The sequence below is a fragment of the Vanacampus margaritifer genome, chromosome 2, assembly GCF_051991255.1.
Source record: "Vanacampus margaritifer isolate UIUO_Vmar chromosome 2, RoL_Vmar_1.0, whole genome shotgun sequence".
NCBI classification, from domain to species: Eukaryota; Metazoa; Chordata; class Actinopteri; order Syngnathiformes; family Syngnathidae; genus Vanacampus; species Vanacampus margaritifer.
In genome coordinates this window covers 17,199,432-17,216,431 of record NC_135433.1, presented here as the reverse complement: position 1 = coordinate 17,216,431, position 17,000 = coordinate 17,199,432, and the positions used below count along the sequence as shown (strand labels likewise).

At 43.7% G+C, this 17,000-nt stretch overlaps 1 protein-coding gene across 14 annotated transcripts; it reads left to right on the top strand.

The window, feature by feature from the left end:
- Positions 1-969: 969 nt before the first annotated feature.
- Positions 970-16,775, top strand: elavl3 (ELAV like neuron-specific RNA binding protein 3). 14 transcript variants are annotated; one of them, XM_077558097.1, is made up of 8 exons: positions 970-1,450; positions 6,412-6,631; positions 6,698-6,801; positions 8,507-8,660; positions 8,789-9,014; positions 9,595-9,648; positions 10,114-10,152; positions 10,820-16,775. In XM_077558097.1, the coding sequence occupies exons 1-8, from the start codon at positions 1,442-1,444 to the stop codon at positions 11,166-11,168; spliced, it is 1,155 nt and encodes a 384-aa protein (XP_077414223.1). In that variant the 5' UTR covers positions 970-1,441; the 3' UTR covers positions 11,169-16,775. The 14 variants fall into 14 exon arrangements, with proteins under 14 accessions (XP_077414223.1, XP_077414224.1, XP_077414221.1 ...); XM_077558098.1 differs by having other exon boundaries at positions 8,786-9,014; positions 10,841-16,775; XM_077558095.1 differs by having other exon boundaries at positions 8,786-9,014.
- Positions 16,776-17,000: the final 225 nt, after the last annotated feature.

The window sequence follows — 17,000 nt, the reverse complement described above, 5'->3', positions numbered from 1 at the left end:
GCAAACAACATAACCTCCTTGGCGGAAGTTGCTGAAAAAACAAACATACACTGATTTACGCACTGGTAGCAGCCCACCCCCTCAGGTCAGAGGCCTATGGGATCTGCACAGAAATAGGTCATTTGTCACACATGATGTCTCAGGGCAGCGGCCTGCATTATAGATGAGCCCAAACAGCATGTCTCAGTGAGCACTCAGCTTGGACTGCGTTGAGAGGTGGGCGGACCTGCGACCAGAACTCCCCGGAAGGGCCACGCCGGGACGCCGTTAAGTAAACACAAAATCACTGCCGGCCACAATTTGGCCAAGAGCCCTCTCCATCCAACGTTTTGGATTTTGAACACATTTAGCAGGAGATGTGACACGGGGGTTCTAATTTGTTACTCCCACGTCTGCACCTGACCCCCCGATAGCGCGCCATCTGCCTTGCGCATCGCAACTTCTCCATGCTTTGTTTTTAGTCAGCGTTCACACGTGGACACATTTTCCGCGGCCTTGCCATGCGTTTTCCTTTCTGTCGAAAAGTGTATTTGCAAAGCCTGAGGAGTGAGATTGAAATGGAGGATGCAAGGGAGGGGAGGGGAGGGGTGGGGAAGGAAGAAGGGACAAGTGCTGCACCCATCTGTTCCGCCAGTGCAGGTGGAGTCCTATTCACTCAATTCTATGTGTGCGTGCATGTGTGTGTTTGTGTGAAGAGGTAGGGGGTGGGGGCCAGGAAGAAAGGAAGGGCATTGAGAAGCAGGCAGTGGAGTGATGGAAGGGCAGGGAGGGAAGCGATTGAGGAGGAGGTGGGGGGTGGTTGGAGTGTGGCGGTGGAGGGTGGGGGCTTTCGGTGATCTCTCTCCTGAAGGGGATAATGGGCGAGGAGCGCATCGCAATGGCCGCTGTGTAGTACCCTCCCTGTACAATTAGCCAATCAGCGGCTGGCTACGGCAGCCAGAAGCGCACATAAAAGAAGAACATTGCAGCAGAGGCGCAGAAGGAGACTGCAAGGCGAGCAGGGAATCGAACACACGCGAGAAAAAAAAAACCACACTCAGAAGCAGAAGGCCCTCCCTCCTCCTCCTCCTCCTCCTCCTCCACTTCCTCCTCATCATCATCATCCTCCTCCCATCCTTGGACACACCCTGCCGAGGATCACTGCTTCTCCACTCTACTATTTTTTTTATTATCGTCCTCCAGCATCGGAGAGAACGCTCTTCTCTTCCTCCTCCGTCGTCCTGCAGTGAACCCCTTTCTCCTCCTCCTTTTCATCCTATAGAGGACCCCCATACAACCTCCGCAGGCTGAGACCCTCCGTCAGGCCCCAATTTGTATTTTTTTATCTTTTTTTTTTCTTTTGATTTTTGGAACTCCAGAGGGGGGGCAGAGCACCGAAAGACCGCCGCCGAGTTTCCGCAAAAAAGAGGGACCTAGATTTCCTTGTCGTCGCACGTCAAGAATGGTTACTGTACGTATGCCTTCTGTCTCTCTCGTTTCCTCTATGTCGGTTGCGGGGGGATGCTGGGACTGCATGTTGTGTCTCTCAAGCCCCTTTGTGTTCATGCGTGTGCTGCACTGCCATAGGGTGTGCACATGTGATGCGGCCATCTCGCACCAGTTAGTGTAAACACAGATTTAAGGCGATACGGGCAAACCTCGACGCAAGCAGGAATGGATATGCTGAAATTTTTGTACAGTATATGTTTTAGGATATTATAAGGGCTCTAGAGTCATATTTATTCTTCTTATTAGATTTGACGGTCTTCGTGTCACCTCTATTAATGGCAATATAGAATTCCACACAAGGGATAAAAAAAGAGGCAAAGAGAAGGGCGGGGAATTGGTTTCCTTGGCCTGGCGCATGCATCACAAGGATGCCGGAGACAAAACGTGACGCCTTGGAGGCTGCTCCATCCAGCAAGGAAAAGAAAGAAAAAAACTAAAAGAAAAAAGGTCGAGTCACTCCATGTTTGGGGAGGAGAGACGTTACACATCCTTTGCCTTTGCTTCTTTCAAAAGGAATAATTCAAAAATGTCGACGTAAGCGTGCGTGTGAGCAAAGCAAGTAAAGCGGTCTCCATTTTAGTTCCCTCTTTAAAACACAACACACGGCGGCCACGCTTGGTAGTAAAAAAAAAGGAGAGATTCAGGAAGGAATTGGCTCGGCTCTGTGGCCTCTGGTCTGGTTTTTGGGCGTGTCTCAGGATGGACACCCGGGCCTTTATACAACCATCCACTCTACACTTCAATTCAATGACTTGTACAGTAAAGGATACAAGCGACAAGGCTTTTTTTATTTTTATTTTTTTACTTACGCTGAATTGTAGTGTTAATACAAATTCAGGTATAATATAATTTAACTGCAGAACATGCAATTATAATTGGAGCATTTTATAACAATCATTCCCATTTCTTTAATCTCTGTACCTATCCAGGTACGAACAGAGACAGTGCCCCCCCCACCCCCCTTACCCCTCCCTTCTCCCCCAAATGCACACACACTGGCCGCAGCCCTCCTCCAACGTCGCTACCGCAGTGCCAAAGCGACGAGAAAAGCGTTGAGTCAGACAACCTTCCCGAGGCTCTTACACAATTCAAGGACAAGGACGAGGCGAGGCCACCGTGGCACTCCGTCACGTAATTTGGTTTCAAAAACAATATTATATTGCCCGACGATTTAAAAGCCATGTTATTTTTTAATTGACATTTTCACAGTGAGGGATGCACAAGACACGTAATTACGTTATATAAGAAGTGTGTTGCATTACTGGATTATATCATTGTACAACTGTCAGAGAAATATCATGAAGCGTAGTAGGCTAAAGGTTAACATTTTTCTGTTTATACATCTCACACAGCTGTGACATTTTAACAAATAAACAAAAAACATTTTAAATAAGTAAAAATATATATCGGATGAATTTTTTTAGACTTGACTGTAGGAATCATTGTCCCGCAGTCCCCCGCCTGGCCGCCACGCACACGCACAAAGCGCCACTGTTGGCATTAATATTCATAGTGCCGCCGCGGCCTGTGCAAGAGGGAGAAGAGGAGGAACGGGTGGCTCTTTTGTTTGGGCCTGTCAATACGTTTATTCAGCAAAACGACTGCTGCTCGCGTGGTGAATGCCTGCAGAGCGCACAGGGAGGGACGGCGCACATGGAGGCCTGGCAGGGTGTGAAGGTTACACTCCACAGAGAAAAAGGAGAAATGCACTTTTACATATTTAATAAAAGGACAGAGCAGGCGATGAAGATGTCAAATGGCCGCTCCCTTTTTTCAGCACGCTGGATAGCGCTCGGGCTGATAGTATTTCAGTGAGCTGCTGTTTTATGGAAGCAGCACTCGACTGCTATCTTTTGCTTTTACTTTTGTTTCAAAATGGGCTCTTTTTAGAGGAAAAAGTTTGAAGGCGGTTGACATTAACTGTGACTCCTGTTGCCTTTTTTTTTTTTTTCTCAGCTGCCACGATAATCCCTTAAAGTACGGAGAGTGTGCCTAATGCCCTTTGTTTGGGATAATCCCGTAATCTGTGTTATTTAGACGGCTCATTTACACTTCATCCTAGTATGCATTTGAATTGAAAAAAAGAGGGGAAATTTGATAGAATAAGATGGACAATTGCATTTATATAACAGGGAAAGGGCTTATTATTGCAGGTGTTATACGCCTTTTCAAGGTCAATTTTACACTTGAAAGTAATTTGAAGGAATATTTTTTAAATGTTGCATCTGTGAATTGGTACATACCCATAATAATATATTTATTACATTAAAATAAATTGTACTGGAGTACAATCAAACAAAATAAATGTTTTATGTATGTTATTTCTAGTAAGCTAACTACTTGGTCAGGAAGCTATTTTTGTGACAGACACTATAATAAATATGAATCTTTGAAAATGCAACATGTAATTATCAAATACTTTTTTTAGTGTCACTTTTGGTTTGGGTAGAAAAAAAAAAGTAGATGACTCCTGATGGTCGCTACACGCTTTTCGTTCACTTCACATCTCAGTTTCATTTAGTTTCTAGTGATTCTCACAGTGCGCATAACGTGTGATGACTTCCAGTGTACATCACATAGCCTGCAGTGCTGCGCTGCATTTGGAGCAGAAGTGAATTGGCAGGCCTGTTTACATGCTACTCAAAGGAAAGGAGAGCGGCAGAAAGGAAAAACAAGTCTGCTTTTAGGTGTAGTCATGCGGCGCCTCACTTTTTGTTTGTTATTATTATTATTTTGTTTTTTTTGGGTGATCTCCGAGTGTAGGCCGCGTGTGAGCTTGGCAGCGAGCGAGGCAGCAGGAGGAGGACTCTTGTGTTTGCGTGCGAGTCTGGCTGGGTGTGCAAGAGGAGGCTGGCCTCGTGTTTGCGTGCGAGTCTGGGAGCATGTGTAGGCGATGCTGATGCAGTAGATTAAATATTAAGGGAGATCTCACAGAACCCCAAAATAGAAGGGGGTGGGGGAAGCGCAGCGGTGGTGTGGGCCACACAGCGCTAGCATAACAAATTGAGTTCATTAAAAATCTTAAAAGAGGGTTTATAAGTGATAATTTTTAGGCTTTTTCTTAAATTTTTATTAGTTAGCAAACGGGGGATACGTTTTGATGGATGGCAGAAAAAGATGGGCCAAATCAAAACAAACTAAAGGGAACATTTGATAGTCTTATTTGTGATTATTCATGTAATTATAAGCCTGACGCAAGGGTGTTGCTGCAAAGCAAACTCACCATCATCTGATTTCTGATTCTTCACAGATGAAGTAATCCCCCAAAAGGCTTATTAAAGGAGTAAAGCATCCTCTAGATGGAAATCTTAATCTGCGGTGCTGCTGGCTGCGACTGCTAATCTCTGGGGCCAGCTTCTCACACGGTTGTGATTTATATAATTTTACTCTTTTCACTGCCAGAATATGTTCTATCCCCACCCCACTTAGAATGCTTTTGTCATATTCGGGACACACGCAGTTGCTCATATTCCTGTTAGTAGGCCGCGTCACATCACATAACAATGCAAATGGGGGTTTGAATTGCAGCGGATACAAGCGCATTTCTCAACTGTGTTTTTTAAGTAATTGGAGCACAGTAACGATTCTGAGTGGGCATCAGCTTCTCGACATGACAGATTGCTACACGGTATTTTTATTTTTAGGATGTCCAAACTGTCCCCACGTACCAATTTCCCTGTCATCTTAAATTTGTCTTGCATGTCCGTGCTTGCAGTGTAACATCAGCATACAAAAAGGAGAAAGGGTCTTATTACCGGGCATGTATTAGCAGTAATAGAAGCAGACACAAGCTTGGAGTAAGAAAAAGCCACGCAAGGAAGCCATTAGACACAATGCAGTCTTTGAGGGGCGGTTGCCTGGGTAACCTGCGAGGAGGTGAGGCTGGGAGGAAGGCTGCAGGTTGCAGCGATGAGGGGAAGAGGCAGGTTAGACGAAGCTATTCATAGATGTTGGAAGAGATGCAAGAACATAGCACACACTTGATGCATGTGCTTAGAAACATATAGTACCAGTATATAAAAATTGCCCTGAATTATTATTATTTTTTTACATTTAATAATCCTTTAGGAATTGAAATAAAGCTGGGTAATATGTGGTATAACAGAATGTTAGGTCAGCAGTCAGCTGAAATAATTCATAGTTCATATTTAGTACACTGAGAGAGAATATTATGGGTAGAATTTGGGTTGATGTTTTCAGGTTGCAATTTGAGGTCGCACCGCGCCAAGAGACTTGCAGGATTGTCTTCGGTTTTTATATTTATATACACAACAAGCGTGCGCCACAGAAAATGTGGCAATGTTATGTTTGCAGCAGAATTTTTGCGCCGGGAAACAACAAGACAAAGACAGGCAAGTGAGCGAGCAAGAGGGAGAACTAAAGCAGTGGAGCAGGAAGTTTCGTTTCTGACCACACAGCTGTTACTTGAGAATCCCCCGTGGAACAAATTAAGCAACACAATACACAGCAATGCAAACACCGTACTGGCACAATGCTTACGCCACCTGCAAGTATGGGTGCAAAAAATTGCTATTCTTTGTTTAGAATCTTGCTTGTGAGCCAGCATAGGTGTCGTTTTCCTACATGAACTATGACCACTGTCCATCCCCGTGTTGTGACGTAATGGTGTTTGAACCTAGAAGTAAGCAGGGGGAGGGGTGGAGAAAGGAAAAAGGGACTGTGACATCTGCAAGACCAGAGGCAGGAAGAGAAGAAGTGGGGAGGGGATGGGGGCTGTATATTAAATCAGCCTGAGCATCCATCTCCATTTTAGCAATGCTGATTCCTGACCTTTCCCTGAGACAAGGACAAAGAGGGAAGCCACTCTTTGTGTATGTGTGTGTGTGCTTATCTGTATGGTTACCATCAGCGTTTGTCCACCATACAAAATGTCAGCCTATCTGACGCCGCAGTCTCCCTCAGCAGATAATCAGCACCATGGAAACCCAGGTGTCCAACGGTCCGAGCGGAACCAGTCTGCCCAACGGCCCAGTTATCAGCACCAACGGCGCCACGGACGACAGCAAAACCAACCTGATCGTCAACTACCTGCCCCAGAACATGACGCAGGAAGAGTTCAAGAGCTTGTTTGGTAGTATCGGGGAGATCGAGTCCTGCAAGTTGGTCAGGGACAAGATAACAGGTAGTCATTCCTTCTTTATGTACCAGATTATTTCTTTTAGAATCTCTAAAACCACTTTTCCTCAAGGTCAGAGTTTGGGGTACGGCTTTGTCAACTACGTGGATCCGAACGACGCAGACAAGGCCATCAACACGCTCAATGGCCTCAAACTACAGACTAAAACAATCAAGGTGAGAAGACCTCTACACTGGAAAATGAGTACAAAAAAAATCCACGCCAGACAAAAATAGAGGAAGTGCAGATTTTCATCAAGGGACTTGAGCGAAGTGACGACAGACATGGCAGCAGGGAGGGGAGGAGGCAGAAGGCAGCGGGCGAGGAGAACAAAGGAAAGTGGGAGAAAGGGGTGAAAAGGGACGGAGCAAGCGGAGGTCAGAAAGCACGCCGAGGTTATTGTGATGGAAATGCAATTAGGAAGCCTTGCTGTGGCGCACGAGGGGTCAGGCCAGGTTACCCCCATCTGCCTCCAGTCCGGGCTAATTAGGTCTCTCTTTTTTTGTCCCCAAATCAGATGAGGGGAAATAGGCAGCACGTTATTAATCGCCACCATCCTGTCGTCCGCCCCCTCCAACTTGAGTTCAAAGATTATCGGGGCAAAGTGCAGCACTATAAGAAATCGAATCTCCTGCTGAGGAGAGCAGGTGATTGTCTAACAGCTGCCGGCGAATGAGGTTTTAATTTTTACTCATGACTGCAGCTGCAAGGAAAAAGTCTGCGTTGGACAACCAATGAAATTGGATTGGTTTAGTATCTAAAGACGATACGATCTGTACTGACGAACCAGTCCTTTAGTACTGAACAAATTATTTTTGTTTTTGCAGTTTGGGTCCCATGATAATGTGAAAGTTATTTGGGCTCGAGTTTCTCCCATTTCCTTGCTTAGGTTCTGCATGAGGCATGAATAGAGATGGGGAGGGGGGCAAGTCCTTGTAATATAGGGGCAGCAGTAGAGGGGTAGGGGGTAGAGCTGACAGGATTAGAGGCCATATGGGCCTCAGGCACCATCTGTACTGTGGGTGAGGCAGGGAGAGGGTTAATTATAGGGCAGCCTCTGGTCCCCTAATGTAGCGTCTCACCCCTCCCCAACCGGCTTGTCCAGCGCACCCTAATCACTGTGCCGCACAACCCTCCTGCTTACACAGCGCACACAATAGACACTTGGTGTTTGGTGATCACCTGTATTCATTGCCTAAGATATCATTCAAACTGTTTAATTTGAAAAACTATATAGAACGTTTGCAGACTTTTTAGCTAATCATATAGGTGGGGATTTTGAGCGTAACAAGCCTGAGTAAAAAGGGTTGTCAAGGATCCGGCGAGTCTTGCGATGCATTTAGCCTGATTGCTGTTTGCCAGTAGGGCTGTTCCCCCCGGAGGATAGAAACAAAGGAAAAGAGGCAGGGCTCGGCAAGGCAGCTTAGCCTATCTCAGACAACACGTACCCTGTCTCAAACACAAGACTCGCGACAACGACGACGTGCTGAGCTGGGCTATCTCTCAGTTGTGCTTGCACACAAGAACATATTGTTGTTGTTTTGTTTTTTTGTTTTACAATCAGACGTTTCTCTGAAACGTTATGAAAGCGAACCAGCAGAAGGGGCGGAAAGTGGGATAGAACGACAGATGCACCAAAGTAGTTTAGTAAGAAAACACTTAAGGCTTATTATTGTGTTGGTCTGGAGTATTAAAACTATTGACTCATAGGCTTGTTGTGGACGAGAGGCACCCGACTGATTAAATTGGCTGCGATGGCCACAGTGCGTCATAGCGTGCTTGTATTCAGGAAGAGACAAAGGGACGCATACTGATTTTGTAGTTTGATTCAGAAAAAAAAAAGTGTATTTCCTGATTTGTTGAGAATTGTGTAATTCGTAGGTATCATATGCACGGCCAAGCTCTGCTTCTATTCGTGATGCAAACCTTTACGTCAGTGGACTCCCTAAGACCATGGGCCAGAAGGATATGGAACAGCTCTTCTCTCAATATGGTCGTATCATCACATCGCGCATTTTAGTGGACCAAGTTACAGGTATAGCCTTATTTCACCTTAGCACAAATGAACTCTATCTAGCTTCTTTTTTTTTTAAGGGTTATTCCGCAGGCACCGATCCTGGATGCCAAGGTAGTGACATTGGCGTGTTTTCTTATTCGGAGCAGGCATATCACGAGGAGTGGGCTTCATCCGGTTTGACAAACGAAACGAAGCGGAGGAGGCCATCAAGGGTCTGAATGGACAGAAGCCTCTGGGCGCTGCCGAGCCCATCACTGTCAAGTTTGCCAACAACCCCAGCCAGAAGACGGGCCAGGCCTTGCTGACTCAGCTGTATCAGACCGCTGCCCGACGCTACACGGGGCCCCTGCACCACCAGACGCAGCGTTTCAGGTACTGAAGAATGAACATTCTCACATCGCCCACAGGATCATCATCATGATGTTTTCAGGCCAAGTTCCGCGTCATTTATGGGTGTCACAGTGTTAGTCTCTTTAAAGGGTAACATATCTGAATGAATACATTACAAGGTTGTCCCTGACAAAACTGGTGGGTCTGTCAACAGGTTCAATGAACCCATTTACAGCTCTAGGTGGATTTCGGTCCTTTCAGTCTGATGATGCTAATTTGGTAGAGTAGTAACAAAGTCTCTCTTTTTTTTTTATAACAATTTGAGCGGTGTCAAATGTCATAGTTTTACTCTAAAATGGAATACCATTAATGACTCAACAGTCAAGATGAGCATTAGACAATGACCAACCCTCAACTACACTTTAATTTATTTATTCTTTGGCCACGTCAAGGTACCATCGAGTAGCACAACCCAATAGCATTTGTAGTCCAGACCATGTCTTAAAAACAGACACACAATTCACAATTTTCCTTATGTTAAGGGAATTGTGTGGTCGAAAAATTCAAGTGTGCATATCCTTAAAACAATATCTTTTTTCTCTGACTTTCTTTTAAACTGCAGCGTGATCCCTTCTCTCGGAAAGGGACCAGATCCAAATAACAGCTCAAAACCAATGTAAGAGACCAGATTCTTACCATAAAAACACAACTTTCATAATCACTGCCATACATGCTGACCCTTCAGATCTTGCTAACACGTCACTGGGATTGTATTTTACAGGATTAAACTGCTTATACTACAATATTCTTCATATTTACAATTAGTTTTAAAGGGAGTTTATAAAGTGGTCAAGATGGGCTTGCCATTTTTAACAGTAGACCCCTCCGCCCCCCAATTATTTGATGTAAAATGAGTAGGGATACAACGTATGCTTTAAATCTCTGTAATGGGCAATTCAACAAAGCAGTCAGAACCCAATGAATGTGGTAGGATGGTTTGGCCCAACATTGCAATGAAGGATGTCCTCTGGAGGCCAGTTGGCAGCAGCAAGCAACGTACATGTAGAGTGAAAGGCCAACACTGCCTTGTAGATCTCCTAACTAACTTCTCCATCCCTTCACTCTCCCTCTTGCGTTGCAGACTCGACAATTTACTAAACGCCAGCTACGGAGTCAAGAGGTAAATGCCAAAAGGTGTACTTTCAAAAGCATCCATGCTAAATTAAATCTCAAACAAAGTGCCCGGAATACCATCTGCTGATTTGGAAATTAGACAACAGCTTGTAACGGCAATCACGTAGTCCCATCACAGCAGGGTATTCTGGCATGGCTTTGTTTAACCTTATTTTTTGTTTGGTTTTAGTTTATCGATCGAAATTATTTACGTTATTATTTACAAACTAACATTGTCCTTTCAGTTGCTTTAATGTCCCCTTTTTCCACCAGCATGGGCATACCAGATTCCGTTTTTACGTCTGTTTGCTCCAGTTTTTGTATTATTTGACTCTTAATTTGCTTTTCATCCCTCTCTAGGTTTCTGTGTTTCGTTCAACACTATGGTTTCAGTTGAACATTGTGATTTATGTGTTCGATTCTTGCAGCAGGCTTTTGGCCAGCAGAGACAATAAGCAGACTGTGTGGGTGTCTGTGTCTCGGGGCACACACTGTCATTTTGTTACAAAAGCAGGTAGTTTGGAGACACTGCGGTGCATAGTCACTACTGGATAAGATGGGGTTGGGGTTGCCGTGACTCCTTCTGCATCTACAAACTTAAAAGACACATGGTCAACAAAGATAGCGTAGAGCAGTGAATGTTGTGTGGAACTTCAGAATGACACCCATGGTAGTTCTCCCACTCTCTTCCCCAGATTCTCCCCAATCACCATCGACAGCATGACCAGCCTCGCCGGCGTCAACCTCACTGGTCCCACCGGAGCTGGCTGGTGCATCTTTGTGTACAACCTGTCGCCCGAGGCGGACGAGAGTGTCCTGTGGCAGCTCTTTGGGCCGTTTGGCGCTGTCACCAACGTCAAGGTCATCCGTGACTTTACCACCAACAAATGTAAGGGCTTCGGTTTTGTCACCATGACCAACTACGACGAGGCGGCTATGGCGATTGCGAGCCTTAACGGCTACCGCCTGGGCGACCGCGTGCTGCAGGTTTCCTTCAAGACCAGCAAGCAGCACAAGGCCTGAGAGAGGGGCTATTGGCGCCAGCACCTTTGACCTGCACGGGGGGCTACCTGAGCCCCCTGTGGCATCACTTTATATATGGGCCTGGACTGAGTCTCTCTCTGACGCTTTCGCACACAAATCCACAATATATAATCGCAAAATACAAACACATGCAGACACAGATACTGACACACATGACCAAACCTATCCATAGGCAAGCAACCACAAGTCAGAGTTTCAAACAAACACACTAGTGGAGTTTTTCTGTTCTTTCCACAACATGCTAGACCTTTCCTGTCTTTGCCTGGATTGAATTAGAAGGGGTACGTAGCTGATTTGTTGGGTAAAGGGTTAAGAGCTATCTATTTAGGAGACAGTCTAATGAATGTGACAAAGAATGTGTACTTTCTGAGTGCTTTGATTGAATTCAGGCAAATGATGGCAACTGATGAACAAAAGAAAAAAAGAATAGCGATCAAATTTTTTGATGAATATGTGCAATTTACCCCAAACTTTTACCCCTATAATCTCTGCCAGTATCATGCTGGAGAGGTTGTAGTCACTTTTTTTGTTTTTTGTTTTGTTCCGTTTAGTTTTTTACACTTGGGCATTTTGAATCAGTGACTTTTTTAAGATCAAAGAAAATGTAATTAAGACACAGTGTTCTCTTATATACGTCTATCAAAAATATAACTATATTATCAATATACAGGTATAAGGTGGTAATAATAGCCGTATATGTAAGCATTTTCTAAAAAACCTTGACAACTGTTTCCTTACCTGCTTTAGGCGGTGCCAAGTATAAAGGCAGATTCTCTACCCCATGTGAGCTTATTCGCTTTGACCCAATGTCATTTAAGTAAACTTGTGAATCTGGGAACTGGAATTAAAAACTAGTCTGAAGGCCATAACAAACCCTCCCCCATCCCACAGTGTCACTCCAAACAACAAGACAGTACACCTAAGACAAGTCCACTAGAGCAAAAATAATTCTTAATCTATCCTCAGGGTAGAATAAACAGAAGCAGACTGTCTGTGAACTCAAAGCTGAGTAGTAAGAAGGTACATTAGGAACCCTCTGACGGGCTTGGGATTGATTGCCAGAGCGACAGAATTTTATTTTTATTTTTTTGCATCACTAACTGCATAATTTGGCATGAGATGCTACAGGAGACCAAAACATTAGGAAACAATGAACCGAACACAAAGGTTCTTGATGGCACTCTACCACACACGAGACGGCCCATGTGGTCATGACTGATAAAGTAAAAATACATTTATATCAGACAAGAAAGACTGACCAATGGCTTGCCAGGTCTGCAGAAAGATAACACACTTGCAAAATCTCGAGAGTGCCGGTATTATTCCTCAGACTCATCCCCAGACAGAACCCTCCAAAATAACAAAAGTTTAGTCTTTTCGGTTAAAACACCAACTAAGAACTGCAGCTCCAAATTAAAGGACCAAACATTGACTGCAAGCGTTGTTAAAAAGACGAGAGAAATTACTCATCCCTGAAGCTTTGACCCATTCTTGGTTTTATTCTTAACAAAAACGTCGGTAGCTTCCTAAAAATCGCTGAACTCCCGGTCTCACAAGACAAAAACTGAGCAACAACAAGATGACAAATGTGTCATTCATACTTGCCCTTTTGTCTATAATAGAGGACGCTATTTCAACGATTTACTTCATGTTTCTCAAAATATCACCAACGCATTGGCGTGTTCACGGCACCCTTGATGTAACATTAGGCCGGCCCATCTTATCTGAAGTGTCTGTCAGGGAGCAGGCGTGAGCTCTACCATGGGGAGGGGCTAATGTCTTTCAATACCTGCACATGATCATAGATTAAATAGGTTCAACTATATTCAAGACATGTTTGCGTTTTGCTTTTCTAAATGACGCTGTGTTAGCCAAAGAGGACGATCTCTTTGAAAGGATAACATTAGAGATAAATCTATTTTTATACATACAAAGGAACAAGACCTTGTGCTGAATTTTTACAGATTCTTAAGCTTGGGGAAAAAAATTGGGACATCGCATGGCTTTATTTTAAACCCTATGATGTTTGCAGCGTGAGAGGGAGGGGAAACAAGCATGCGGTGTACGGGTGGAGATCTAGGGAAAGGGGCAAAGGAGCACTGTATCGCACACACCAACTTAAACCGCTCGACCATGGCTAACGTTTTGGAGACAAACTTGACAGTTAAGAAAAAAAACAGAACAGAATCTGACATAAAGAAAATAGGTCAAGCTCAACCCGTTAGTGGTATGACAAGCCTCTAACTTTTCAGTGCTCAGACACTTTTGTGCTGAATTCATGTACAGTGTTGCTTCTAGGCTCTGACTCGTGAATCCCAGATGGGGGGAAAAAAAGGGTGCGGTGAGACCATCTCATTGCCTGGCTGACAAAACGAATCGCTGCTTGCAATGCAAAAAAAAAAAAAAAAAAGGATACGCGCAGATTTGAAATGACAATGCGGCCTTGTGGTGAACACTGAGCACGATTCCTTAGATTTGATTTTTTTGCCAAAGAGTTTGCTTTGCAAGTCAGTGGAACTTCAATATATCACACCCCCCACCCTGATTAATTGCTGTACAAATGTGTTATTTATGGTGTCTTCAAGGACCCTCTCCACAATTCTGTTCTTACTTTTGATCATCTCCGCTGCGCATATCATTTGTGGATCCTAAAACCCACCAAGCTCCAATACGCTGATACATCACAGCAGCGAGCAAATCCCATTTGCACACATTTTATGCACACACGGACTGCTAAAAAGGCTTATCAGAAACAAGCCATGAATCATATCACCTCTCGATAAATTGAAGCATTGGATACAGTACACCTCCCCCGACATTCCTATCATCTGCTTTGTCTCACGACCGATTTGATCCATAAAGATCACTGCACCGCTTCAAATACCTAATCTAACATCTGTCGATCTCACTGCTGTTGCTTAACAGCACTAAAGCCGCGTTTCCACCGCAGGACGTTCGGGTATGGGGAGGGGAGGAGGGACTTTCACAGGTACCGTCCTCTCAGCCGGCCCACTTGTGGCTGTGTCTCCACTGCGGAGTACGACCCATTTCGCGACGTCACGAGTTTCGATTGACACGTAAAAGCCGTGCGACGGTTTCTCCCGTGATGTCACCCAAGCACGGCGCCGCAAAAATCAAAACGAGGAAAGTGAAAAACTTGTGGCCGTTGCCGTTCCCCCGCCCCCGCTTTTTTTTTTATGTACTTGGCGTATATGGATGCTTTGAGTGAGAGGAGACGGAGTCTAGATGAAGAATTTGAAAAGGCTAACAGTAGGGTGGAACGAAAATAGGCAAAAGATTATTAAGAGAATTGTTTTGGTGGAAGAGACTTAAGCCGAGAATGCATCATCGTCGCGCATGAAGGTAAGATCATTTTTTATACTAAATAATTTTTAGCCAATTAGCACGAAAGCCCGATTGGGAGTTTAACGAGCCGGCGGAGTACCTACCCTCGAGTAGGACCTCCGCTCGTCCCCATAAGTTCCTGTAAATGTGGCCCGGTTGAGAAGGCTCCTGTAGTGGAGACGCGCACTTACGGGGCTGGCCCCGTAAATTTACCCCAAAGTTCCTGCGGTGGAAACACGGCTTAATATGTTTAGGCAATAGCGCCTTAATATCAAGTATGTTAGATTTTAGGGAGGCCAAGATCGCAGCCGTCCAATGTATTGCAGTTCACCCCCAAAGCCTGGAATTAACTTCCATACGCAGTCTACTCAAAGACCACCTTCACTCAATGTACAGAAGAGAGCCGAGGAACAGGAAACAGTACCGCACACACACACACACACACACAGACACCGCTCGAGCAACAACAATAATCATGTTTAAAAAAAAAAAGACAAAAAAACTTTCCTATGGAACAGTAAGTGCAATGTGCTTTGTTTTTATATTGACTGAGAACAAATGATATATATTTTTAAAAAAAGAAATTAAACGTCACACTGAAAAGGTTTGCGGAATAGCGTAAGGAACAAACAAGTAAAACGAGATCAGACGACCAACAGCGCTCGGATGAGTCGGCTCGTTAGGAAAAATCAAACGAGAGCTCTGATCTGTAAATTTCCATAACGACCTCCTCAGCCCCCGTAATTTGTGCTCTGACCATGTAAGCTCAAACACTCTGACTGAACAGAGCAATCCTCAATGACCTTGAAAGGAATACTGTCTAACAGATCATCGGTTTTTTAGCCCATGTCGACTGAATATCTTTTTTTTTTTTTTTTCCTCTTGTAATTTATTGATTTTAATTGCATATCAGGACTCACTTGTTAAATGAGTGTATTTGTGTTGTTGATGTTGCCATAGAGAACACACATATGGGTCAAGATTATGTTTGGTTGCATTCATTGGGTACGGTTTGTTCTTTTTTCCTCCATTATCTAATTAGTTGCAGTTTTTTAAAGTGTATGCCGATTTTAGACTTAGTTAGATTATTTTTGTTCAATCAAACTGTGTTCGATTGTGTTTGTAAAAGTCTGTGGTAGCTTTTGTTGCAACATAAAAATAATTTAAACTGAAAAAATTCAAAATAGCGCCAACAAACTTGTATTATTTGGGCGACTTTAAGCTTGTAGTTTTAACTTATTGTTAACTTAAAAACTATTTATTATGATTATTATTATTGCCTCGTATAAAGTATGTTTTGTGTATATTTATGGTTTCTTTGGTTATATTTGCAAGGTTAAAAGATTTAAGTTTTTTGCCGAAATTGTGGTTACACCATTACGTTTCTTGGGGAAAAAACAGGGGGGCAACTAGAAAAACAGCTTTAGAAGTTTGATTTGGAAATGTTCTCCATAGTCAAAGAATGCACTGCTATATTTAACTACCGGTAATTGAACTGTATAAACATACATGCTGTGTGCTAGATGTTATGCCTTTACTGCCTGTGTTCTGTTTGTCTTGTTCAATGAAAAATCTTTTAATTATTTAGCCTAATCACAGTCTTGTTTTTTTTCAACCGCTCAGTCAGCCCCCAAGACATGGGACAGCCCCCCCCCACCAGCCCTCTCAGTTCGCTTGGGATTTGGCTCTCGAAGAAGGGGGTGTGGCTGTCCCTCACAAGATGCTTTCCTGTTCACGCTTGTCCAAAAAGGAACATTAGGAGGGAGTATTTATAAAGAGCACCTACATTATTTTGTGCAAGAAGAATGTTTGTTTTTGGCCAAAAATGAGCAGGGAAGCTAGTTTATTGTTGACGTATGACAAGCCGCAGGAAGGTCTTGTTTGAAGGGGCGAGTGGTTCTTCTGTTTCTCAACCAACTGTATTTTGTGTCTATTTATTTAGAAGAGGGGACGCAGTATATTATTAGTGATGTTTTTCTTACATTTTTCCTGGAATGGTAGAACAAAATCAAAAAAGGAGAAAACGATCAAAGTAGTGGAATACAAACACTCATACATACTTCCAGACATGACCAAATGAGCAATGAGAAACAAAACAAAAAAATACAAATAAATCCTTTCAGTTTAGTTTAGAATATTTACTACTGGGATTTCAGCTGAAGACGCTTGAAGACTTTTTCATGGAATTGTTTAATTATTTGTACTTTACATGCCAGAAAAAAATAAAAGTTACAAATATGAGTGGGCTTAATTTTGTTGACTGAACTGATTTATTGGTGTAAAAAAAACCTCTGGATTACATACAAAATTGCGTTAGATTAAGGCCTCTGGCACACAATTAGATAATGTAGGTGACTTGAACTAGGCCGTTGCCACTGTGAACTTTGTCCTTACTTGGCCTTCCTTATGGCATTCTTGGAACACCGACTACCGGTAGTTGAATCCAGTCAAGACCGGGAGTCACAC